At 42.5% G+C, this 24835-nt stretch overlaps 1 protein-coding gene across 1 annotated transcript in view; it reads right to left on the bottom strand.

Moving 5' to 3' along the window:
• NET1 (neuroepithelial cell transforming 1) overlaps positions 1-24835 on the bottom strand; it is a 62262-nt gene that overhangs the window by 15766 nt on the left and 21661 nt on the right. Inside the window, exons 2-3 of the mRNA XM_059847590.1 lie at positions 16995-17061; positions 12491-12550 (exon numbers count right to left, since the gene is read on the bottom strand). Of these exons, the coding sequence (XP_059703573.1) occupies positions 12491-12550; positions 16995-17061 (127 nt within the window). The remainder of the gene's footprint in view (positions 1-12490; positions 12551-16994; positions 17062-24835) is intronic.

The following is a 24835-nucleotide window of genomic DNA, read 5'->3' as shown; positions in this document are numbered from 1 at the left end:
TCCCAGCCCAGGAGCACAAACCCCGTGGGCTGGAGAGAGAAAAACAAGCAGGGTGGGAGTGCCTGGGCTAAAGCTGGGCTGGGACAATGAACTGCAAGGTGCAAATGGAGCAGAGCTGATCCCAGGGAGAGACCCCGGGAGCGCTCGTGCATTTTGGGGCCATTTTGGGTCATCTTGGGGGCAGCCCTGGCTGGGCTCTGGTGCTGCCCAAGGTGCACCCATGGAGGAGATCCTTGGAATCAATCCCTGCTTCCTTCTGGAGCTCTGCCCAGCCTCTGCTCTAGCTCAGCCTTCTCAAGGCATCAGTCCCTGGTGACCATGAAGGGGCAGAAGGCATCTGGGAAAGCCCTGGTCCAGAGGAATGTCCAGCCCTGGGATGGCTCCATCTGATCCCCAATCCAAGAGCCAGGAATCCAAGCTCTCAGTTGGACAGGAGAGGTTTGGAGCTGGGCACTGCAGATCCTGGTGGGTGTTCCTCAGTGGGCAGTCTTCCCCCAGTTTTCCCAGATCCTGGAACGTGGAATCCATCAGGATTGGATTCCTTCCAAGCAGGAACCTGGGACATTTTAACCCCTTGAGCGGCCGCGACTCTCGGGGAAGACAAAATCATCCAGTCCATCCCCATTTCCAGTTTGCAACCCCAAGGAGCTGCCAGCCCCCTGAGCCATCCCTTCCCAGCTATTTTTGCTGGGATATTTCCAGTGGAAGGCGCAGAGCACTGGAGGATGGGATAAACAGGATTTTCCACTCTGTGTTCACTGGGACCCCGGGCCCAGGCTGTTTACTGGCCACGGGCTGTGTTTAACATTCCACTCCTGGATATTTATATTCCCAGCCAAATTCAGAGCAGGATTCTGGAAAATGAGCAAAAGTAGGCGATGACCCAACCAGGGACTGTTGGGTCATCCAAAAACTTTTAGAGCTGCTCTGGAATCTGGTGTTTTTTTGGGATGCTGGGAGCTGACTATAATTAGCAGCCACTCAAATCCTTGAAACAGCCACCAAAAAAATCAGATCTGACTTTGCTGAAATCCACCCTTGAGCAATTTGGGAATGATTAGGAAAGGTAAAGTCCACCCTCAAACATTTGGGAATATTTAGGAGGAAAGGTAAAATCCACCCTTGAAGATTTGGGAATATTTAGGAGGAAAGGTAAAATCCACTTTTGAACTTTTGGGAATATTTAGGAAAGGTAAAACCCACTCTGGAACATTTTGGGAATCTTTAGGGAAGGTAAACCCACCCTGGAACATTATGGGAATATTTAGGGAAGGTAAAACCCCTCCCTGAACATTTTGGGAATCTTTAGGGAAGGTAAAACCCACCCTGGAACATTTTGGGAATCTTTAGGGAAGGTAAAACCCCTCCTTGAACATTTTGGGAATCTTTAGGGAAGGTAAATCCACCCTGGAACATTTTGGGAATCTTTAGGGAAGGTAAAACCCACCCTGGAACATTTTGGGAATCTTTAGGGAAGGTAAAATCCACCCTGGAACATTTTGGGAATCTTTAGGGAAGGTAAATCCCACCCTGGAACATTTTGGGAATCTTTAGAGAAGGTAAAACCCCTCCTGGAACATTTTGTGAATCTTTAGGGAAGGTAAAACCCACCCTGGAACATTTTGGGAATCTTTAGGGAAGGTAAAACCCCTCCTGGAACATTTTGGAATGAGCTCCCCGAACCCTCCTTGTGCTGGGGCAGCAGCGCAATTTCCATCTCATGAATATGGATGAGAGAGCCGAGCGCAGGGCGGGGCCGCCCAGGATCTCCCGAAACACCAAATCCCTTTTCCCAGGGATGAACGGAGCCAGGAGCCGCAGCTGAGTGCAGCTCCCGAGCCAGGAGCTGTTTTTGGGAGCTGCTGGACCGGACCAAAGTCGATTTTCCAACCCAAATTTGTGACTGAATGCAGGGCACGTTCCTGCAGGGATGGGACACGCCCAGAACATTCCATAAAAACCGGGGAGGAGGGAAGGGGAGCTTTGGTGGTTCCTTTGAACCTTGGGGGGACGCTGGAACAGAAGGAGGATTTGGGGTTGGGTTGTTTGGGAGGATTGTTAGGCTGGGTTATCCCTGCCTGAAGCCAAGGGGCTTTGGGAGGGATTACACGGGGTTGGGAATGTTGAAAAGGTTTTGGGAAGAACTGCAAGGTTTTGGGAGGAAGGGGAAGGTTTGGAGAGGAATGAGAAGGTTTTGGGAGGAATGAGAAGGTTTTGGGGAGTTTTGGGAGGAATGAGAATGTTTTGGGAAGAATTACAAGGTTTTGGGGAGCAAAGAGAAGGTTCTTGAGAAGAATGAGAAGGTTTTAAGAGGAGTGAGAAGGTTTTGGGAAGAATTACAAGGTCTTTGGGAGCAATGAGAAGGTTTTTAGGAGGGAAGAGAAGGTTTTTGGGAGGAATGAGAAGGTTCTTGAGAAGAATGAGAAGGTTTTTAGGAGGAATGAGAAGGTTTTTAGGAGGAATGAGAAGGTTTTGGGAAGAATCACAAGGTTTTTGGGAGGAACGAGAAGGTTCTTGGGGAGAATGAAAGTTTTGGGAGGAAAGAGAAGGTTTTTGAGAAGAATAAGGTTTTGGGAGGAATGAGAAGGTTTTTGGGAGGGAAGAGAAGGTTTTGGGAAGAATTACAGGGTCTTTGGGAGGAATGAAAAGGTTCTTGGGGAGAATGAAATTTTTGGGAGGAATGAGAAGGTTTTGGGGAGAATTACAAGCTTTTGGGTGGCAAAGAGAAGGTTTTTGAGAAGAAGGAGAAGGTTTTTAGGAGGTGTAAGAAGATTTTGGGGAAGAATGACAAGGTTTTCAGAGGAATGACAAGGTTTTTGGGAGCAATGAGAAGGTTTTTAGGAGGAAAGGGAAGGTTTTTGGGAGGAATGAGAAGCTTTTTGGGAGGGAAGAGAAGGTTTTGGGAAGAATCACAAGGTCTTTGGGAGGAATGAGAAGGTTTTTGGGGAGAATGAAATTTTTGGGAGGAATGAGAAGGTTTTGGGAAGAATTGCAAGGTTTTGGGGAAAAAAAGAGAAGATTTTTGAGAAGAAGGAGAAGGTTTTGGGGAGAATTACAAGCTTTTGGGTAGCAAAGAGAAGGTTTTTGAGAAGAAGGAGAAGGTTTTTAGGAGGAGTAAGAAGATTTTGGGGAGGAATGAGAAGGTTTTCAGAGGAAAGATAAGTTTTTGGGAGGAATGAGAAGGTTTTGGGAGGAATGAGGAGGTTTTGGGGAGGATCTTGAGAAAAATGAGAAGGTTTTTAGTAGGAATGAGAAGGTTTTGGGAGGAATTACAAGGTTTTTGAGAGGAAAGAGAAGGTTTTGGGAAGAATGAGAAGGTTTTTAGAAGGAATGAGAAGGGTTTTGAGAGGAAAGAGAAGGGTTTTAGGAGGAATGAGAAGGTTTTTGGGAGGAATGAGAAGGTTTTGGGAAGAATTGCAAGGGTTTTAGGAGGAAAGAGAAGTTCTTGAGAAGAATGAGAAGGTTTTTAAAAGGAATGAGAAGGTTTTGGGGAGGAATGAGAAGGGTTTTAGGAGGAGTGAGAAGGTTTTGGGAAGAATTAGAAAGTTTTCAGAGGAATTATGAGGTTTTTGGGAGGAGTGAGAAGGTTTTTAGGAGAAAAGAGAAGGTTTGGGAAGAATTACAAGATTTTGGGGAGGAATGAGAAGGTTTTTAGGAGGAGTGAGAAGGTTTTGGGAAGAATTACAAGGTCTTTGGGAGGAATGAGAAGGTTTTTAGGAGGAAAAGGAAGGTTTTTGGGAGGAATGAGAATGTTTTGGGGAGGAAAGAGAAGGTTCTTGAGAAGAATGAGAAGGTTATTGGGGAGAATGAAATTTTTGGGAGGAATGAGAAGGTTTTGGGAAGAATGAGAAGGTTTTTAGGAGGAGTGAGAAGGTTTCTAGGAGGAAAGAGAAGGTTTGGGAAGAATTACAAGATTTTGGGGAGGAATGAGAAGGTTTTTGGGAGGAAAGACAGGGATTTTGAGAAGAATGGAGGTGTGACAAAGTTTTGGGAGGAATGAAGGTTTTTGTGAGGAGAGAGGAGGTTTTTGAGAAGAATGAGAAGGTTTTTGGGAGCAAAGAGAAGGTTTTTGAGAAGAATGAGAAGGTTTTTGGGAGGAGTGATAGAGTTTTGGGAGGAAAGAGAAGGATTTTGAGAAGGTTTTTGGTAGGAATGATAGGATTTTGGGAGGAATGACAAGGCATTTGGGAGGACTCTGGCCATGGAATGCCACCCATTGATAGCTTCAAGTGGTCAGCACTGGCAAGAATCCAGGATTTTCTGGAAACAAGGATTTCCTCCCTCTCTCCTCTTTTTTAAAAGCAATTTTCCCCATGAAGAATAAAATTAAATCCGTGTTTTCTGCCTTGCCTGGGGATGTTGTCATCCCAGCCTGGTTCCTTTTCCCTGCCAGGGCGTTGGGATGGATTTAAGGTCCTTTCCAACCCAAACCATTCCATAATTCCACTGCAACTCCAGGAGAAGCTGGGAATTTGGGCTGAAATCCCCCCTAAAATGGGAGGGACACTTGGAGAGGACACAGAACTTGGAGAGGGGGATCAGGACAAGGCTCCTCACTGAGATTTCTCTTCCCTCCAGAAATCCCTGTCCCTAAATCCTCACCAGGACGACCCAAGAAGAGAAAACATCCCCCAAAAAGTGATTTATTTTGCTCGTTTTGCCTCGGGGGAAATGGAGTGTCTGCCAGTGTTTATTTAGTTGCTAACAACCATCAGGATCCACACCCAGCCCTTGAAAAAACACCCTCCTGCTTCCTCCCTGACTCATCCCCACCTCACACGGCCCGGGGGGTTTGGGACCTCCAACGGGCCCAGGCTCACCTGGAATGCAGAGATAATTCAGCTTTAAAGCAGGAAAAACTGAATTTCCTGCCCATTTTTTTACAGTAATTTTTGGGGGCAATTTGGAATCACCAACAGCCCCAAATTTACCTGAAATGCAGAAATTAAAGCAGGAAAAACTGAATTTCCTGCCCATTTTTCCCATTTCTTTTATGGCCAGTTTTGGGGGCAATTTGGGATCACCAACAACCCCAAGCTCACCTGAAATACAGAAATAATTCAGCTTTAAAGCAGGAAAAACTGAATTTCCTGCCCTCTATTCCTATGTTTGTTATAGTCAGTTTTGGGGGTGATTTGGGATCTCCAATGGCCCCAAACTCACCTGGAATGCAGAGATAATTCAGCTTTAAAGCAGGAAAAACTGAATTTGCTGCCCAATTTTTATAGTCATTTTTGGGGGCAATTTGGAATCTCAAACAGCCCCAAATTTACCTGAAATGAAGGGATTAAAGCAGGAAAAACTGAATTTCCTGCCCATTTTTTACAGTCAATTTTGGGGACAATTTGGAATCTCAAACAGCCCCAAGCTCACCTGAAATACAGAAATAATTCAGCTTTAAAGCAGGAGAAACTGAATTTCCTGCCCAATTTTTATAGTCATTTTTGGGGACAGTTTGGAATCTCAAACAGCCCCAAACTCACCTGAAATGCAGAAATTAAAGCAGGAAAAACTGAATTTCCTGCCCTCCATTGCTAAGTTTGTTATAGTCAGTTTTGGGGGTGATTTGGGATCTCCAATGGCCCCAAACTCACCTGAAATACAGAAATAATTCAGCTTTAAAGCAGGAAAAACTGAATTTCCTGCCCATTTTTTTTATGGTTAGTTTTGGGGGCAATTTCAATGACAAACAGCCCCAAATTTACCTGAAGTGCAGGGATTAAAGCAGGAAAAACTGAATTTCCTGCCCATTTTTTTTATGTTTTTGGGGCAATTTCAATGACAAACAGCCCCAAATTTACCTGAAGTGCAGGGATTAAAGCAGGAAAAACTGAATTTCTTGCCCTCTATTCCTATGTTTGTTACAGTAAATTATGGGGGTGAATTGAAATCACCAACAGCCCCAAACTCACCTGAAATAAGGAAATTAAAGTAGGAAAAACTGAATTTCTTGCCCAATTTTCCCAGATTTTTTCTAGTCAATTTTGGGGTCACCAACAGCCCCAAACTCACCTGAAGTGCAGGGATTAAAGCAGGAAAAACTGAATTTCCTGCCCTCCATTCCCATTTCTTATTGTCAGTTATAAATTACATTCCAGAGCAGCTCTAGGTGTGATGCCAAGAGAAAATTCCCAATTTTCTCCCCAAAGGAGGCACAAGAGGAGAGGCTGAAGGAATCCTGCTCAGATTTGGGGAATATTTGGAAGGTTTGAGAACAGAAGTCCCAAAGATTTGCTGGATCTGGTGTTTTTTGAGTAAAAAGCAGGGAAATAAATTAAAATAAAGGCATTTCATGGCTCTGGATGATGCCCCTGGCCATTCCACATCCCACATTCCCCGAGGGTGGAATAATCTGGATATGGGAGCTTTAAAAAGCATTGCTGGGGATTTTCAGAAAAAAAAATCCCAATTAATGAAAGAGATCCCAATTGATAAAAATAAAATAAATCCCAATTAATTAAAAAAATATAAAAAAAAAGGATTGAGAATGAAATAATCCCCTTAGCTTTATTTTAAAAGCATATGGGGTAGGGTGGCAAATTTGGGATTTTTCAGCTAAATTTGCTGGAGCTGAAATCCCATTTTTGCTGCAGATTGAGAGAGAAAAACCGTGGAAAATCAATTTATCAGGGGCTGAAAATACATGAGGTTTGATCAGTGCGTGCCTGAATTATTGGGATTTTCTCCTGTGATTTTATTTCAGCTGGGATGGAGCCAAATTTGAAGGTTTTGGGTTCATTTTGGTTAAATGCAGACAGAGGAAAGAACAATTTGGGGGCTATATATTTGGAAACTTTAAAAATCCTGGAGAGTTGGGCTCAAAAAGCCTGGAAATTTCAATTCCAGCAGCACCATTGGTGTGTTTTAACAGCAAATTGGAGTTTCTTTGGTGGGTGTGCCTCAAAATCCCACAAGTCCAGCAGAGGCTGATCCTTTTTAAAGGAGAAATTAAAAAAGGAATGAGGGAGAAGCTGACCTTGAGCCCAGGGATTTCCCTTTTTTCCTTGGAAGGTTTCTGTGGAAATGATTGTTGGTATTTTAATTTCAGTCGCTTGGTGGGAGAAACCCTAAGGCAGGGAGTTTGTTCTCCACAGGAAGAGCTTGTCCAATTAAAAAAAGAAAATAAAGAAAATAAAGAAAATAAGAAAATCCTCCTCCCTCAGGGCAGATTTCCCTGTCTGAGCACTCCCAGTGCATCAGGAGAATTCCCTCAGGAACAAACCAAACCTACAAAAATCAGCTTCAGAGGGTCACAACCTCTCTTTTTATTCCTCTCCTCCCATCCTGGAGTTTCAGGATGATCTGACCTGGAACAGATCCAGGCTGGAGAGGTCAAACCCAGAATTTGCCTGGGCAGGATCCAGCAATGCCAGGGGAATAATGAATGCTGAATAAATAATTCACAAGAAATCGTTCTGAAGAAAGAATTCAGAATAAATAATCCAGAAAAATAATTTAGAAAAATAATTCAGAGTAATTAATTCTGAAGAAATAACACTGAAGAAATTATTCAGAAGAAATTCAGAATAACTAATCCAGAAGAAACAATCCAGAATTAATAAATCAGAATAATCCAGAATAATCCAGAAATTATTCAGAAGAAATTTAGAATAACTAATTTAGAGTAAGTAATCCAGAAGAAACAATCCAGAATAATCCAGAATAACTAGTTCAGAATAATTAATCCAGAAGAAACAATTCAGAAAAAATAATTCAGAATAAGCCAGAATAACTAATTCAGAATAAGTAATTCAGAAGGAACAATCCAGAAAAATAATTCAGAGTAAACAATCCAGAATAACTAATTCAGAATAATTAATTCAGAAGAAACAATCCAGAAAAATAATTCAGAATAATCCAGAATAACTAATTCAGAATATTTAATCCAGAAGAAACAATCCAGAACAATAATTGCGAATAATCCAGAAATTATTCAGAAGAAATCCAGAATAACTAATTCAGAATAACTAATTCAGAATAACTAATTCAGGAGAATCAATCCAGAAAAATAATTCAGAATAATCCAGAATAACTAATTCAGAATGATTAATCCAGAAGAAACAATCCAGAAAAATAATTCAGAGTAAACAATCCAGAATAACTAATTCAGAATAACTAATTCAGAAGAATCAATCCAGAATAAATAATTCAGAATAATCCAGAATAACTAATTCAGAATAAATAATCAGGAATAAATATTCCAAATAAATAATTTGGAGCAATTAATCCAGAATAACTAATTCAGAATAATTAATCCAGAGGAAACAATCCAGAAAAATAATTCAGAGTAAACAATCCAGAATAAGTAATTCAGAATACGTAATTCAGAATAAAAAAATCCAGAATAAATAATTCAGAATAATCCAGAAATTGTTTTGAGGAAATCCAGAATAACTACTCCAGAAGAAACAATCCAGAAAAATCCAGAATAATTAATTCAGAATAACTACTCCAGAAGAAACAATCCAGAAAAATAATTCAGAGTAAACAATCCAGAATAAGCCAGAAATTATTCAGAAGAAATTCAGAATAACTAATTTAGAGTAAGTAATCCAGAAGAAACAATCCAGAATAAATAAACCAGAATAAATAATTCAGAAGAAACAATTCAGAAAAATAATTCAGAGTAAACAATCCAGAATAAGCCAGAAATTATTCAGAAGAAATTCAGAATAACTAATTTAGAGTAAGTAATCCAGAAGAAACAATCCAGAAAAATATTTCAGAATAATTAATTCAGAAGAAACAATCCAGAAAAATAATTCAGAATAATCCAGAAATTGTTTTGAGGAAATCCAGAATAACTAATTCAGAATAACTAATTCAGAAGAAACAATCCAGAATAAATAATTCAGAGTAAACAATCCAGAATAAGCCAGAAATTATTCAGAAGAAATTCAGAATAACTAATTTAGAGTAAGTAATCCAGAAGAAACAATCCAGAAAAATAATCCAGAGTAAACAATCCAGAGTAATAATTCAAAGTAAACAATGCATAATAACTAATTCAGAATAATTAATTCAGAAGAAACAATGCAGAATAACTAATTCTGAATAATTAATTCAGAGTAAACAATCCAGAATAACTAATTCTGAATGAGTAAATCAGAATAAACAATCAAGAATAAATATTCCAAATAAATAATTCAAAGTAATTAATTCAGAATAAGTAATTCAGAAGAAACAATCCAGAATAAATAATTCAGAATAATCCAGAATAACTAATCCAGAATAACTAATCCAGAATAACTAATCCAGAATAACTAATTCAGAATAAACAATCAGGAATAAATATTCCAAATAAATAATTCAGAGTAATTAATCCAGAATAACTAATTCAGAAGAAACAATCCAGAATAAATAATTCAGAGTAAACAATCCAGAATAAGTGATTCAGAAGAAACAATCCAGAATAACTAATTCAGAATAATCCAGAATAACTAATCCAGAATAACTAATTCAGAATAACTAATCAGGAATAAATATTCCAAATAAATAATTCAGAGTAATTAATCCAGAATAACTAATTCAGAAGAAACAATCAAGAATAAATATTCCAAATAAATAATTCGGAGTAATGAATTCAGAATCAATAACTCAGAAGAAGCAGTCAGGAATGAACAGCCCAGAAGAAGAAGCACTCGAGGAGCAGTAATGAATTCAGAGATGCCAAGGAGGGGGCAGCAGCGGGGTGCCCTGGCCATGAGGTCACACGGGCAATGCCCCAGCAGCAAATCTCCTCTAATCTCAGCCTAACAACCCTTAAACCCGGCTCAGCCCAGCCTCAGCTGGAGAGGTGTTCCGGGGAAAATTCCTTTTTCCCTTCCTTCCCCTCTCCTAAGGGATCAGGACAGGCAGGTGGAAAATGGGGAGGAAGTTCTCCCTCAGGAAAGCAGGAAAAGCCTCACCTCGGGAGGGAGGAAGGAGATGTTCCCTCAGATAAACGGGAAAAATCTTCACCTCTGGAAAAATTTAGGGTTTTTTCCCTCAGAAAAGGAGGAAAAGCTTTGTATCAGGAGAGTGGGAAGGAATTTTTCCCTCAGAAAAGCAGGAAAAGCTTCACCTCAGGATAGTGGGAAGGAGTTTTTCCACAAGAAAGCATGAAAAGCCTCACCTCAGGAGGGATGAAGGAGATTTTTCCCTCAGAAAATTGGGAGAAATCTTCACCTCTGGACAAATGTAGGATTTTTTCCCTCAGAAAAGGAGGAAAAGCTTCACCTCAGGACAGTGGGAAGGAATTTTTCCCTCAAAAAATCAAGAAAAACTTCACCTCATGACAGGTGAAAGAGTTTTTCCCTCAGAAAAGTGGGAAAAGCTTCACCTCTGGACAAATTTAGGAGAAAAGCCTCACCTCAGGAGGGATGAAGGAGATGTTCCCTCAGAAAAACGGGAGAAATCTTCACCTCTAGACAAATTTAGGATTTTTTCCCTCAGAAAATCAGGAAAAGCTTCACCTCAGGGCAGTGGGAAGGAATTTTTCCCTCAGAAAAGCCTCACCTTAGAATGGATAAAGGAAACTTTTCCCTCAGGAAAGCGGGAAAAACTCCACCTCAGGACAAATTTAGGATTTTTTTCCCTCAGAAAATCAGGAAAAGCCTCACCTCAGGAGGGAGGAAGGAGATGTTCCCTTAGATAAAGGGGAAAAAGCTTCACCTCAGGACAAATTTAGGGTTTTTTCCCTCAGAAAAAGAGGAAAAGCTTTGTATCAGGACAGTGGGAAGGAGATTTTCCCTCAGAAAAGCCTCACCTCAGTAGGGATGAAGGGAATTTTTCCCTCAGGAAAGTGGGAAAAGCCTCACCTCAGGATGGATGAAGGGAATTTTCCCCAAGAAATTCAGGAAAAGCTTCACCTCAGGACAATGGGAATGAGTTTTTCCCTCAGAAAATCAGGAAAAACTTCACCTCAGGACAAATGAAGGATTTTTTCCCTCAGAAAAGCAGGAAAAGCCTCACCTCAGGAGATTGGGAAGGAAATTTTCCCTCAGAAAAGCCTCACCTCAGGATGGATGAAGGAAATTTTCCCCAAGAAAATCAGAGAAAGCTTCATCTCAGGACAAATTTAGGAGATTTTTCCTCAGAAAAAGAGAAAAAGCTTCATGTCAGGACAGTGGGAAGGAATTTTTCCCTCAGAAAATCAGGAAAAGCTTCACTTCTGGACAAATGTAGGATTTTTTTCCCGCAGGAAAGGAGGAAAAGCTCCACCTCAGGACAAACTTAAGATTTTTTTCCCCTCAGAAAATCAGGAAATCTTCACCTCAGAACAGTGGGAATGAATTTTTCCCCAAGAAAATCAGGAAAAGCCCCACCTCAGACCCAGTGTAGGATTTGTCCCCTCAGACAATCGGGAGCAGCCCCCCCCAGCTGGGTGAATCCCTTCAATCCCGACAATTTGGGGACAATTCCCCAGCCAGGGCTGCGGGTTCTCCCCCAGCCGGGGCACAGAAATGGAAATAAAACCTCGGGAGAGCCTTTGCAGGGTCCTGGCCCTCGAGAAATGCTGATTTTGTGAGAAAAACACATTGATTTCACCCAGCATCCAACCTGGGTTTGGGATTTGGGATTGGGATTTGGGATTTGGGTGTTGGGAGAGGAGGACTCAGAGGCTCTGACTCTTGAAAAATGTTATTAAAAGTATTAAATATTGTGTTTTTATGGCTGAAAAACACCATGAAAAAGGAGATTAAACACAAAAAGGGGTTTTTGAGAGCCCTCAGATTCTCAAAGGAATTGGTAAATGAGCTGGTCAGCAGCTGAAAAGAATTTTAATGAATATTTCTATTGCAATAACTCCCAAATTCAGCTTCAACAGAGCTCTGGCATTATTATGGAAAGAATATTGAAATATCTGGATGCATTTTGAAATGCCAAGAAAACAGGAACTGCACCCTTGCTCCTGCCAGGAGCTCAGAGTGCTGCAGGGGGAGGCACAAAAAGTGAAATTTCATGGCTAAAACTCATTTATTTCCCACCACATCCAGCCTGGAGAGGGCTTGGAATTTGGGATTGAGAGAGGAGCAAACCCAGCCGGGCACGAGCCCAAATTCCAACCACACAACTCCACAGATATGGCCAGAAGAGGGGATTGGAAATGCTCTAAATTCATTTTTAGGCGCTGTAAATTGATTTTTAGTCGCTGTAAATTCATTTTTAGGCACTATAAATTGATTTTTAGGCGCTGTAAATGGATTTTTAGTCGCTGTAAATTCATTTTTAGGTGCTGTAAATTGATTTTTAGGCGCTGTAAATTCATTTTTAGGCGCTGTAAATTCATTTTTAGGTGCTGTAAATTGATTTTTACTTGCTATAAATTCATTTTTAGGCACTGTAAATTGATTTTTACTTGCTATAAATTGATTTTTAGGCGCTGTAAATGGATTTTTAGGCGCTGTAAATTCATTTTTAGGCGCTGTAAATGGATTTTTAGTCGCTGTAAATTGATTTTTAGGCGCTGTAAATGGATTTTCAGGTGCTGCAAATGGATTTTCAGTACCTTAAAGTCGAGGCTGCTCAGGCTGACAGCGTCGTCGTCCTTCTCTCGGCGCTTCCTCTTCTGTCAGAAACCAAACACAGAGATGGGTTTGGGGTCAGAAATGGAATTTTAATCACACTAATCTGGAGATATTTCCTTTTTTTGCACCCCCAGCTAAGTGTACATGAAAAGTTGAACACAGTTTTTTGTGTTGTTCCATGAAGTTTGTCACCTGGAAATGAAATTATTTGTCTTAAAGCTTCTCATCCCTTAATTCTGGTTGGGAATGGAATTTTTCAGTAGGAGGTGGCAGCAGCAGCCACCACGGGGAAATCATTTGGGATTGATTAAAGCCATAAAATCCTGGAATGGGTTGGATTGAAAGGGGTTTTAAAAATCATCCTGTAGCAAACCTGTCACCTGCACTATCCAAGGGTGCTCCAACACTCCAGGGATCCAGAAGTACTGGATCTTTATTTTATTTTATTTTATTTTATTTTATTTTATTTTATTTTATTTTATTTTATTTTATTTTATTTATTTTTTTAATTTTTATTTTATTATTATTTTATTTTATATTTTATTATTACTGTATTTTATTTTATTTTTTTTTATTTTATTTTATTATTATTTTATCTTATTTTATTATTTCTTATTTTATTTTATTTATTTTATTATTATTTTATTTTATTATTTTATTATATTTTATTATAATTTAATTTATATTATTATTATTATTATTATTATTATTATTATTATTATTATTATTATTATTATTATTATTATTATTATTATTATTATTATTATTATTATTATTATTATTATATTTTATTTTTGGGCATGGCCAGCACAGAGCTGTGGCTGCAGAATTCCTGCTGGGAATGTGAGTGGCTAAAAAAACCAAGGGATTTTTGTGGGAGAAAAATGAGCATTTCAGGATTTTTCCAGGTGATTTTTCCCCAAAAAATGAGCATTTCAGGATTTTTCCAGGTGATTTTTCCCCAAAAAATGAGCATTTCAGGATTTTTTCCAGGTTATTTTTCCCCCCAAAAAATGAGGATTTCAGGATTTTTTCCAGGTGATTTTTCCCCAAAAAATGAGGATTTGGAGCCACAGGATGGAACAGCAGCAGAAAAATGCTTTTTTCTCCCATTTTTGGGTCTGCCACCATCCATGATCCCACTCATTCCCCTTCTCCAATCCCCAAATCCTGTGGGAAAAATTCCTTTTCCCAAAATTTATTTAAATGGAAAATTGCCCTTCTTCCAATCCCCAGATTGTGTGGAAAAAATTAATTTTCCCAAAGTTGTTAAGGGGGAAAATTTCCCTTCTCCCACACCCAAATCCTGTGGGAAAAATTCCTTTTCCCAAAGTTATTAAAGGGGAAAATTCCCCTTCTCTCAGACCCCAAATCCTGTGGAAAAAATTCCTTTTCCCAAAATGATTTAAGTAGAAAATTCCTTTTTTCCCAGCCTCCAAGTCCTGTGGGAAAAATTCCTTTTCTCAAAGTTACTAAAGTAGAAAATTCTCTTTCTTCCTGTCCCTAAACTGTGTGAAAAAAAATTCCTTTTCCCAAAGCTGTTAAAGGGGAAAATTCTCCTTCTCCCAGTCCCCAGATTATCTGGAAAATATTCCTTTTCCCAAAGTTATTAAAAGGGAAAATTCCCCTTCTCCAATCCCCAAATCCTGTGGGAAAAATTCCTTTTCCCAAAATGATTTAAGTAGAAAATTCCTTTTTTCCCAGCCTCCAAATTCAGTGGAAAAATTCCTTTTCCCGAAGTTGTTAAAGGGGAAAATTCCCTTTCTCCAATCCCCAAATCCTGTGGGAAAAATTCCTTTTCCCAAAGTTATTAAAGGGGAAAATTCTCCTTCTCCCAGTCCCCAGATTATCTGGAAAATATTCCTTTTCCCGAAGTTATTAAAAGGGGAAATTCCCCTTCTCCAATCCCCAAATCCTGTGGGAAAAATTCCTTTCCCCAAAATGATTTAAGTAGAAAATTCCTTTTTTCCCAATCTCCAAATTCAGTGGAAAAATTCCTTTTCCCAAAGCTGTTAAGGGGGAAAATTCCCCTTCTCCCACACCCAAATCCTGTGGGAAAAATTCCTTTTCCCAAAGTTGTTAAAGGGGAAAATTTCCCTTCTCTCAGACCCCAAATCCTGTGGAAAAAATTCCTTTCCCCAAAATGATTAAAGTAGAAAATTCCTTTTTTCCCAGGCTCCAAATTCAGTGGAAAAATTCCTTTTCCCAAAGCTGTTAAAGGGGAAAATTCCCTTCTCAGACCCCAAATCCTGTGGGAAAAATTCCTTTTCCCAAAGTTATGAACCCCTCAGACCCACTGCAGGGGCTTTGTAGAGTAGCAAGTTCAAAAGAAAGCACTGTTGCTCAGGAAGGAGAAGGAGAATTTGCTGGGATTTGATTTCAGAGCCCCCGAGGAGCAGGAATGGTGATGGAATTTCAGCGGTTCGGAGGGAAGCTCCAGGAATTCTCTGGATGCAATGATTGGGTTTGAATTAGGAAATCATTCCAGTGAAATTCTCTTTTTTTGCCTCAGTCCAGGGGATTTTGGTTTGGAGGTTTTTGGTGCTTTTTTGCCCCAGAAACTTTAATGAGGTTTTAGGATCATTAAAGGCACAAAGCTCCCATTTCCCAGAAAGAAATCCTCAAAAATTGAACTGGAATGGAATAAAATTGAACTGAAATGGAATAAAATTGAACTGAAATCTAATAAAATTGAACTGAAATGAAATACAATTGAACTGAAATGGAATAAAACTGAACTGAAATGAAATAAAATTGAACTGAAATGTAATAAAATGAAATGATATTAAATAAAATTGAACTGAAATGAAATAAAATTGAACTGAAATCTAATAAAATTGAACTGAAATGAAATAAAATTGAACTGAAATGGAATAACATTGAACTGAAATGGAATAAAATTGAACTGAAACGTAATAAAATTGAACTGAAATGAAATAAAATTGAACTGAAATGGAATAAAATTAATCTGAAATGGAATAAAATTAAACTGAAATGTAATAAAACTGAACTGAAATGAAATAAAATTGAACTGAAATGTAATAAAATGAAATGATATTAAATAAAATTGAACTGAAATGAAATACAATTGAACTGAAATGAAATACAATTAAACTGAAATGTAATAAAATTGAACTGGAATGTAATAAAATTGAACTGAAATGAAATAAAATTGAACTGGAATGTAATAAAATTGAACTGAAATGGAATAAAATTGAACTGAAATGGAATAAAATTGAACTGAAATGAAATAAAACTGAACTGAAATGGAATAAAATTGAACTGAAATGGAATAAAATTGAACTGAAATGAAATAAAACTGAACTGAAATGGAATAAAACTGAACTGAAAGGAAATAAAATTGAACTGAAATGGAATAAAATTGAGCTGAAATGTAATAAAATTGAACTGAAATAAAATTGAACTGAAATGAAATAAAACTGAACTGAAATGAAATAAAATTGAACTGAAATGAAATAAAATTGAACTGAAATGAAATAAAATGAAATGAAGGGAAATAAAATGAAATGAAGGGAGCCATTCCATGAGGAATTTTGCTTCCACTCAGAGGATGCTCCCACCCAAACTGATTTAATTTTTTCTCAGAATTCTCTAGAACAAGCACTGAGCATTCCCTAAAAATCCTTCCCACTTGGGCAGCCATGGAAAATTCTGGTTTAGAATTTTCAATTTCTTCCCAAGCCAGGTTCATTTTCCAGCCTTTTGGCCAAACCAATTATCCCATAAAAAGAGGATTTTTGGGACTGGCATAGGAATATTTGGGGAAAAAAATCCCTTTTGATTTGTGTTGTTAGAGCACAGAATTTTCAGATTTAAAAGAAGAATTTTGAAGGCTTTGTAATAATTAAAAACTGGGTTGAACTGAGCTGGAAGTTTCTCCTAAATTCAGCAAAATTTGAATTTAGGAGAAGTTGTGGGTTGGGTTGTGCCAGATCAGCTCATCCCAAAGTTCCAGGGCTTGGGTTTGGAAAAGGAAATTTTTTAGGTTTGAGGGTGGGATCAGCAGCTCCTGGGAATGAGCTGGAATTCCTTCAAACCCTCCCAACAACCCCAAAGGGAAATTCCCAAGGGAAATCCTTCCCTGCCTGCTCCAGGCTTTGGGAAATAAAGGCTGGAAAACAGAGAAGACCAAAGATTCCAATCTCTGAGGAGCTTCTCCACGCCAAGAACATCCAGATTTCTTCTTGCATTTAAGGAACAAAACCCCTCCTTTTATTTCCCCACCTTGCCAGGGCTAAAACCCATCAGAAAAATCAGGAATTCAGCAAGGAAAAGTGTCCAGAATGTCCCTGACTTCTGGCTGAGCTCAGGAACCTGGAAAACTCAGCAATTATCCCAAGGAAAATGTGGATTTTCCTTCTTTTCCAGAGCAGTTTTTCCCTCTGGATTCCTGCTTTTCCTTCCCCTCTGGGTTCCTCCTTTTCCTTCCCCTCTGGATTCTGCTTTTCCAGCTGTTCCACTCACCAGGGTGAAATCCCAGTGTGGGCCTGGAGTCAGGAATGTGAAGGAACTGCCTCGTCTCAGAGGGTACCTGTGAGCAGAAAAAAATAAAATTATTATTATTATTCTATCATTATTCTATCCATTTCCCTATAGTTATTGTTATTTTCCCATTATTATTTAATTCCTGCTGCAGAATTGATAAATTCCATGTTTTCCACAGCCAAGACAAGGAAAGGTGGAGTTTTTTTTTGGGAAGGATTGCCAGCATTCCCCACCAAAATTTGGAATTTTGGATTCAAAATCTAGAATTTCTATAATAAAAAGGGGCTCTGTGTAAAACTTCCCACTGGGAATTGCAGGAAAAGCTCTTTTTGATCCCAAATTAGAAATAAAAAAGGAAGGATACAACAGCAAAAATAAAAAATAATCAGAATTTACAGCCTCACGTTCCCATTTTGACAAGGCAGCCTTGGAGCTTCCCATGAAATTCCAGGCTGGAATTGCACTGGGGGATTTCCAGGAGGGAATTCTCCTCCAGGGAACTTGGGGCACACACAAAGGGCCCTTTGTGATCCCAGTTTTAACAAAGCTGAGCCCTTCCTTCAACCAGTCCCACCTGAGCAAACAAATCCTGCTCCCAACTTTCACCCTCTGCTGGACTGCAGGAATTTTTTCCTGCCAGGATTTTTTCCTGCTTCTCCTGGCCTGAGGATGGAGGGATTTGTGTCTCTTGGTGGGGTTTGTTATGGGTTTTTAGTCCCAAATGGGCCACACAATTGTTTTTCCCTTTTTTGGGGGGAGATTTCCCCCTTTTTGTGTCTTTTTTCCTTCCTCTTCCTCATCCTGAGATCCCATGGGATTCTCAAAAACCTGGGAATAACCAAGGGCTGCAAATCCCTGAATGTCAGGGGTTTGACTCCCTGCATTCCCAAATCCTGGGGCAGGAATGTGTCTGATCCCAAATGGGCCACACAACTTTTCACCCACTGTTTTTTTGGGAGATTTCCCCCTTTTGTGTCTTTTTTCCTTCCTCTTCTTCATCCTGAGATTCCATGGGATTCTCAAAAACCTGGGAATAACCAGGGGCTGCAAATCCCTGAATGTCAGGGGTTTGACTCCCTGCATTCCCAAATCCTGGGGCAGGAATGTGTCTGATCCCAAATGGGCCACACAACTTTCTCCCCACTTTTTTTGGGGGGGGGAAATTTCCCCCTTTTCTGTTTCTCCTCCTCTTCCTCATCCCAAGAACCCACAGGATTATGGAAAACCTGGGAATATCAGAGGGCTGCAAATCCTCTGAATTTCAGGGACTGTGGTCACTGTCAGCTTCTCCCTGTGGGAAGAGAATTCCCATTTTCTGGAAAAGCCCTCTGCTCCCTTCACTCCCAGATTCTGGGGATAGGATGTGTCTGATCCCAAATGGGCCACACAACTTTTTCCCCACTTTTTTTTTGGGGAGATTTCCCCCTTTTGTATCTTTTTTCCTTCCTCTTCTTCATCCTGAGATCCCATGGGATTCTCAAAAACCTGGGAATAACCAAGGGCTGCAAATGCCAAGGGTTTGACTCCCTGCATTCCCAAATCCTGGGGCTGATCCCAAATGTGTCTGATCCCAAATGGGCCACACAACTTTCTCCCCACTTTTTTTTGGGGGGGAAATTTCCCTCTTTTCTGTTTCTCCTCCTCTTCTTCATCCCAAGAACCCACAGGATTATGGAAAACCTGGGGCTGCAAATCCTCTGAATTTCAGGGATTCTGGTCACTGTCAGCTTCTCCCTGTGGGAAGAGAATTCCCATTTTTCTGGAAAAGCCCTCTGCTCCCTTCACTCCCAGATTCTGGGGATAGGATGTGTCTGATCCCAAATGGGCCACACAACTTTCTCCCCACTTTTTTTGGGGGGGGGAAATTTCCCCCTTTTCTGTTTCTCCTCCTCTTCCTCATCCCAAGAACCCACAGGATTATGGAAAACCTGGGGCTGCAAATCCTCTGAATTTCAGGGATTTGATCCCCTTCGTTCCCAAATTCTGGAGAAGGAATGTGTGTGATAAATCCAAGACCTCTGCTCCCTTCATTCCCAAATTCTGGGGCAGGACTGTGTCTGATCCATGGAAAAAACTGGGGGAAATACCATCAACACAAATTCCAGGGTATTTAGGATCAGAGGAAGCTTTTCCCTGGATGACACAAGCTCCAGGTGGTTTGGGATCAGCCTCTGGACACCATCCCTGTGTCCAGGACACTGCTCCAGGAAGGAAAGTGGCATTGCCAAGAGCTGCATTCCACAGAAACCTCTGGAAGGAAACAGCTTTGGGGATTTTCAGGAAGAAAATGTGAATTTGAAATTTCAGTAGAGCCCTTTTTTTTTTTTTCCCCCAGGAAAAGAAAAAATCCCAACATTTCACCTGAGGAAATTGAGGAGTTTGATTAAACACTCCTTGATTAGAGATGGAGAATTAAAGATAATGAATGGCCTGCAAACTGTGCCCAAAGGCAGAATGGATGGAGCCTCCAGGAAGGCAGGGATTTGTATTTTGGGATGAAGAACATGCCAGGAATCTTCATTTCCAAGGCCAGGTCCTGGCCTGGCAGCCCCAGGAGGGTGAAAACCACTCAGAGGAGTCGCAGCCATCCCTGCAGGATGGCCCAGCCATGGACACAAGGAGCAGAGATCAGGAGAGGAATGGATCTGGGAACTGCAGCGGGTTTGGCTGCAGCAGGAGGAGTCTGGGGGGGTCCAGGCTCACCAATCCCCCCAGGAAACTTTGGGGTTCCACTTGTGCACAGGAGCTGGAGAGAAATTCCTGCAGCTCCAGGTGCAGCTCCTGAGCTTTGGGCCTTGGTCCCTCAGCTGGGGGAATGCAGCTCCAGCTCCCAGGAGAAGGGTGGAAATTGGAATATTGGAATATTGAATGGAAAAGGTCCCTTAAACTCCAAGGGGGTTTTGTGCAGCCCAGAGCTGTCCCAGAGCTGCTGCTCCTCCCTCCTGGGGCCTGGGAGCAGCAGGATGGGCAGGAATGGAGCAGCTCTGCTGGGAGGGGAGGCTGGAAAACTGGGAATGTTCCCCTGGAGAGGAGAAGGCTCCAGGGAGAGCTTCCAGCACATTCCAGGGCCTGGAGGGGCTCCAGGAGAGCTGCAGAGGGACTGGGGACAAGGCCTGCAGGGACAGGAGCCAGGGAATGGCTCCCAGTGCCAGAGGGCAGGCATGGATGGGATCTGGGCAATGAGGAATTCCTGGCTGGGCTGGAACTGCCAGAGCAGCTGGGGCTGCCCCTGCATCCCTGGAGTGTCCCAGGCCAGGCTGGACACTGGGGCTGGAGCAGCCTGGGACACTGGGATTGGAATGGGATGGAAACCATTCCAGGATCAGGGACACTCAGAATCCATCCTGAGGGATTTTTATGGAAGTGGGGGATGGAAAAGGGAAGGGAGACCCTTCCTGGAGTCCTGAGATTCCCAGTGAAGCCCCCACATCCCAAAATTCCTTCCTAGAGCAGAATCAGGGGGGGGATGGATCCAATCCCAGGCTGGGGGAGCTGGGAATGGAGGGAATTCCTGGGAGAGGGAGACTGGGGTGGGATTTTGGCAATGAGGAATTCCTGGCTGGGCTGGAACTGCCAGAGCAGCTGGGGCTGCCCCTGCATCCCTGGAGTGTCCCAGGCCAGGCTGGACACTGGGGCTGGAGCAGCCTGGGAGGGTGGGAGGTGTCCCAGGGAAGGCTGGAACTGGACGGGCTTTGAGGTCTCTTCCCAGCCAAACCATTCCATGATTTTCTCTTCAGCAGTTCAATGAGAGGAGTCAGATGAGAGGAGGAGCAGCAATGACGATGATGATGATGGTGATGATGCTGCTGAGCTCCCACTGCAGGCTGAGCAGGCAGCAGGCCTGGGCTGGCTGTGTCCCTGCAGCCCTTGCAGAGCCCAGCTGAGTCACCTGCCTGCCTCCCTGGACTGCTGCACTCAGGGCTGACTCAGGACATCCCTGGCACGGGTCTGAACCCGTCCAGCTGAGTTCAAGGTCACGGCTGCTGACCTGGAACCATCCTGGGAGTTTTCCCTCCACAAATCAGCGTGAGCAGAAGCAGAGCTGAGCTCTGCTCAAAACACTCCCTGATGGATTGAGCCGAGCTCGGAGTGGCCTGGCTGGAATATTTTAGGGTCTGAGAGAGCAAAATAAAGTGTCCAGCTGGTGCCAGCTGGAGTTCCCGGCCCTGTTCACTGGGCAGCTGCTCAGGAGGGACATCCTGCTGTGCCACTGTCACCCAGACAGGCCAGGTTGTGTCGGGAGCAGACCCTTGAGGGCTCTGTGTGCAGCAGTTCCTGTGTTGGGGCAGGGTGAGCAGCCTGACTCCCTCCTCCCCTCAGCAGGAGCACAAAGTGTTAATTAGGGCAGGCTGATTCATACCTCAGAGTGATTGAGGAGCTCAGGGTTATGAGAAGGCACAAAAATAAAGTTTGCAGATGTAAAACATCGAGGCAAAACAAATCCCTCCAAACTCAGGCCAACCTTGTAGAGGAAAGAACAAACATTTCTGTTTTGGTACCCTCTGTTTGCTTCAAGAAATGGAATGTTCCAGGCTTTTCCCCAGCAGATGATGGCACTGCCAAGAGAAAATCATTCTGCTCAAACAGAGATTGCCACGCTGATGATCCATGGGGAATATTTTTAACCTTCAAGGAGAGAATTCCAGTTGGATTTTCAAGTTAGAAAAGTCTCCCTAGGGCTGAGAGAGAAGCCCTGAAGGCCAAACCCGTTTGGCAGCATAGCAGAGGAGGAGATGTGGCCCCAGTAATCTCAGTGGAGGAAGTTTGGGTAATTAATAGATAAGGAATTGATAAAGCAGAGTGGGCAGCTCCATTGTTTGGCTTTGGGAGCAGAGTAGGAAACGCTCATTGTTCCCCACCTTCCCTGGACAAACAGGGCATCCTCCTGCCAGGATCCTATGGAAGCACTCAGCACTTGGCCATATTTGTCCTGGGAATGACTGACCTCAGAGAGTTCAACAGCACTGCAAAAACACCCTCACATCTCAAAGCTATTTGTCAAAAAAAGCCAATTTTCCTATCGAGTCTCACGTGGTTCCTAATCTCCTCACTGCTTTTCTTCTCCAGATACAGGCTGGGGGGTTTTGTACGTTGATTTTTGCTGCTGGGGTTCAAGAAAGGAGGGGGGAAAAGCCATCAATGAGATTTTGGGGTCAGCAAGAATGAAGAGAAGCCACAAAGGGCGTGCAAAGAGCTTCCATCAGTCAGAGGGCGAGGCAGGGCACAGCAAATTCCCATTAATGCCATTTTTCTCCTTTTTCCTGTAAATCAGCACTGCTCAGTCAGCACCACTCCACAGCCTGCCCCCGTTTTTCCCTTCTTTTTGAAGACTTCTCCAGGAAACTGCAGAAATGCTTTGATCTGGCAGGACTCTGAATTTTTTGGAAGTTCCAAAATAAATTCTTCAGGCTGGACAGCAATTTTGTGTTTCCCTCCCCTCTGACTTCCAACCTCCTTTTTTTTTTGGTGTTTTCAGAGCAAGATGTTCTTGAATATAAACCAGTTTTAAGATGGTGAAGAGAACAGGAGTAGATTAAAATGAGGTTTTTTTCCCCCCAAACAATCAGTGAATCCTGCTTGGAAAGATAAGAACAAGAAAGCTCCACAAAGAAGTTTTGAATTTTAATTTAAAGCTTTTCTGCAGGGGAAAAGAAAAAAAAAAAAAGAAAGATTTTCAACTTGTTAGAGTTGATATTTCCACAATATCCAGAGGCTTTGGCTGCTGGAGGAGGCCTCCCAAGCTGTGTGCAAACAAAGCCTGACTCAAGGCACTTAGGCTGGGCTTGTCAGGTTCCTTATCTTGCAGAGCTCCAGGGGAAAAGCTTTGCTTGAAGAAAACTCCACGGACAAACCTTTGAAACATCTAACAGCAGGCAGAAGAACTCAGGATGTTAATTTTATTGAACAGGAAAATTTGGTAAACTTAGCCTGGAGTTCAGGTGGGATCCTTGCAGCCCTAATTAGCCAGGGAGTGAATAGGATTAACAGGAGTGCTCTGAAAACTGCAGTAATTCACAGGGTAATTCCAATTTGGGGATCCAGCAGGCTCAGCCTCCAGTAGAGCTGAGCAGGGATGGGAAACACTCCCCAGCAGGGGCTCTGCTGGAACCCTGGCTGCTGGGGATTTGGGACCTTCTGTGCTGCCAGGCTCTGACCCCAGGAGAACCCTGCACTGACCTGAGGCCCTGGAGAAGCTTCCAGAATGGAATGGTGGAGCTGGGATTGTGGGTGTGCAGTTTGAACAGAAGTGTGTGATACCACAGGGTGGGAAACTCAGAGTTTGAGGGTTTGGATACAGTAATGGATAGAAAGTAAGGTGGAGGGTTTGGGGCAGTGCTGCTCCTTCTCCTTCTCCTTCTCCTTCTCCTTCTCCTTCTCCTTCTCCTTCTCCTTCTCCTTCTCCTTCTCCTTCTCCTTCTCCTTCTCCTTCTCCTTCTTCTCCTTCTCCTTCTCCTTCTCCTTCTTCTCCTTCTCCTTCTCCTTCTTCTTCTCCTCCTTCTCCTCCTTTTCCATCTTTCCTTCTCCTTCTCCGTCTTCTCCTCCTTCTTCACCTTCTCCTTCTTCTTCTCCTCCTCCTCCAGGGGTTTGGGTGGTTTTGTGTCATTGGATAAGAAGTCCCCATTGCAGCCATGGGTGATTGGTTATTGGGTTAAAAGTGAAAATAATTGAGGTGTCATTTCTTAATTGGCCAGTTTATCCCTAAAAGGCCTTGGAGAGAGAGAGACAGTGAGCCGTTTTGGAGCTACAAAATTAGAATTAGGAATTCTAATTACTAATTCTGTTGTAGAATGCTGTAGAACTCAGGACTTGGAGGACTGTGATATAGATAACAAACATTTGAGTCTGAACACCAAACACCATCCTGAGAGCTTCAATCCTGAGCCTGACAGAGGCAGAAAAGAAGTTAAAGAATCCACAGGATGGGACTGAGGAGCTGAGAACTCCCTGTGCTTTTCTTTTCTGCTGGAATTGCCATTTTTTGGTTCTTTTCTCTTGGCCCTGGCTGGGAAAAGCCATTCTCCAGGCAGGTATTGGAATATCCCACAGCAACCCCTGAACTCCAGATAAGGCCTGAGGAGATGAAACAAGCACTGATATCCCAGAATAATCACCCTCCTGACCTGCCCATGAACGGGCTCTCTGCTGCCAGCAGGGCAGCAGCTCCAGCTGAGGATTCAGGGATCTCCTCCAGAGAGGAGCCTGGAAGATCCCACATTGTCCATGACACACTCAGGGAGCCACCTCCCCTCAACAGTGGGAATTTTGGGAGAGGGTCCATGGAATCATGGAAAGAGTTGGGTTGGAAAGGACCTGGAAGATTCTCATCCCACCCCTGCCATGGCAGGGACACCTCCCACTGTCCCAGGCTGTTCCAGCCCCAGTGTCCAGCCTGGCCTGGGACACTGCAGGGATGCAGGGGCAGCCCCAGCTGCTCTGGCAGTTCCAGCCCAGGCAGGAATTCCTCATTGCCCAGATCCCATCCATGCCTGCCCTCTGGCAGTGGGAGCCATTCCCTGGCTCCTGTCCCTGCAGGCCTTGTCCCCAGTCCCTCTGCAGCTCTCCTGGAGCCCCTCCAGGCCCTGGAATGTGCTGGAATCTCTCCCTGGAGCCTTCCCTTCTCCAGGGGAACATTCCCAGCTCTCCCAGGCTGACATTGGATCCATCTCCTCCCCAAGACATTCATGGACCCAGGGGCTTCACTTGGAGTCTCAGGAAACCATGAAGGGTCTCCCTTCCCTTCTCCTCTCTTTTCTCTCCCCATTTTCCACCCAAATACCTGGGGATGGATTCTGAGTGTCCCAAATCCCAGAATCCCAGAG

This window comes from Haemorhous mexicanus, chromosome 5 (assembly GCF_027477595.1).
Source record: "Haemorhous mexicanus isolate bHaeMex1 chromosome 5, bHaeMex1.pri, whole genome shotgun sequence".
NCBI lineage: Eukaryota > Metazoa > Chordata > Aves > Passeriformes > Fringillidae > Haemorhous > Haemorhous mexicanus.
The sequence above is the reverse complement of the archived record's forward strand: the minus strand, read 5'-3'. Positions and strand labels throughout refer to the sequence as shown.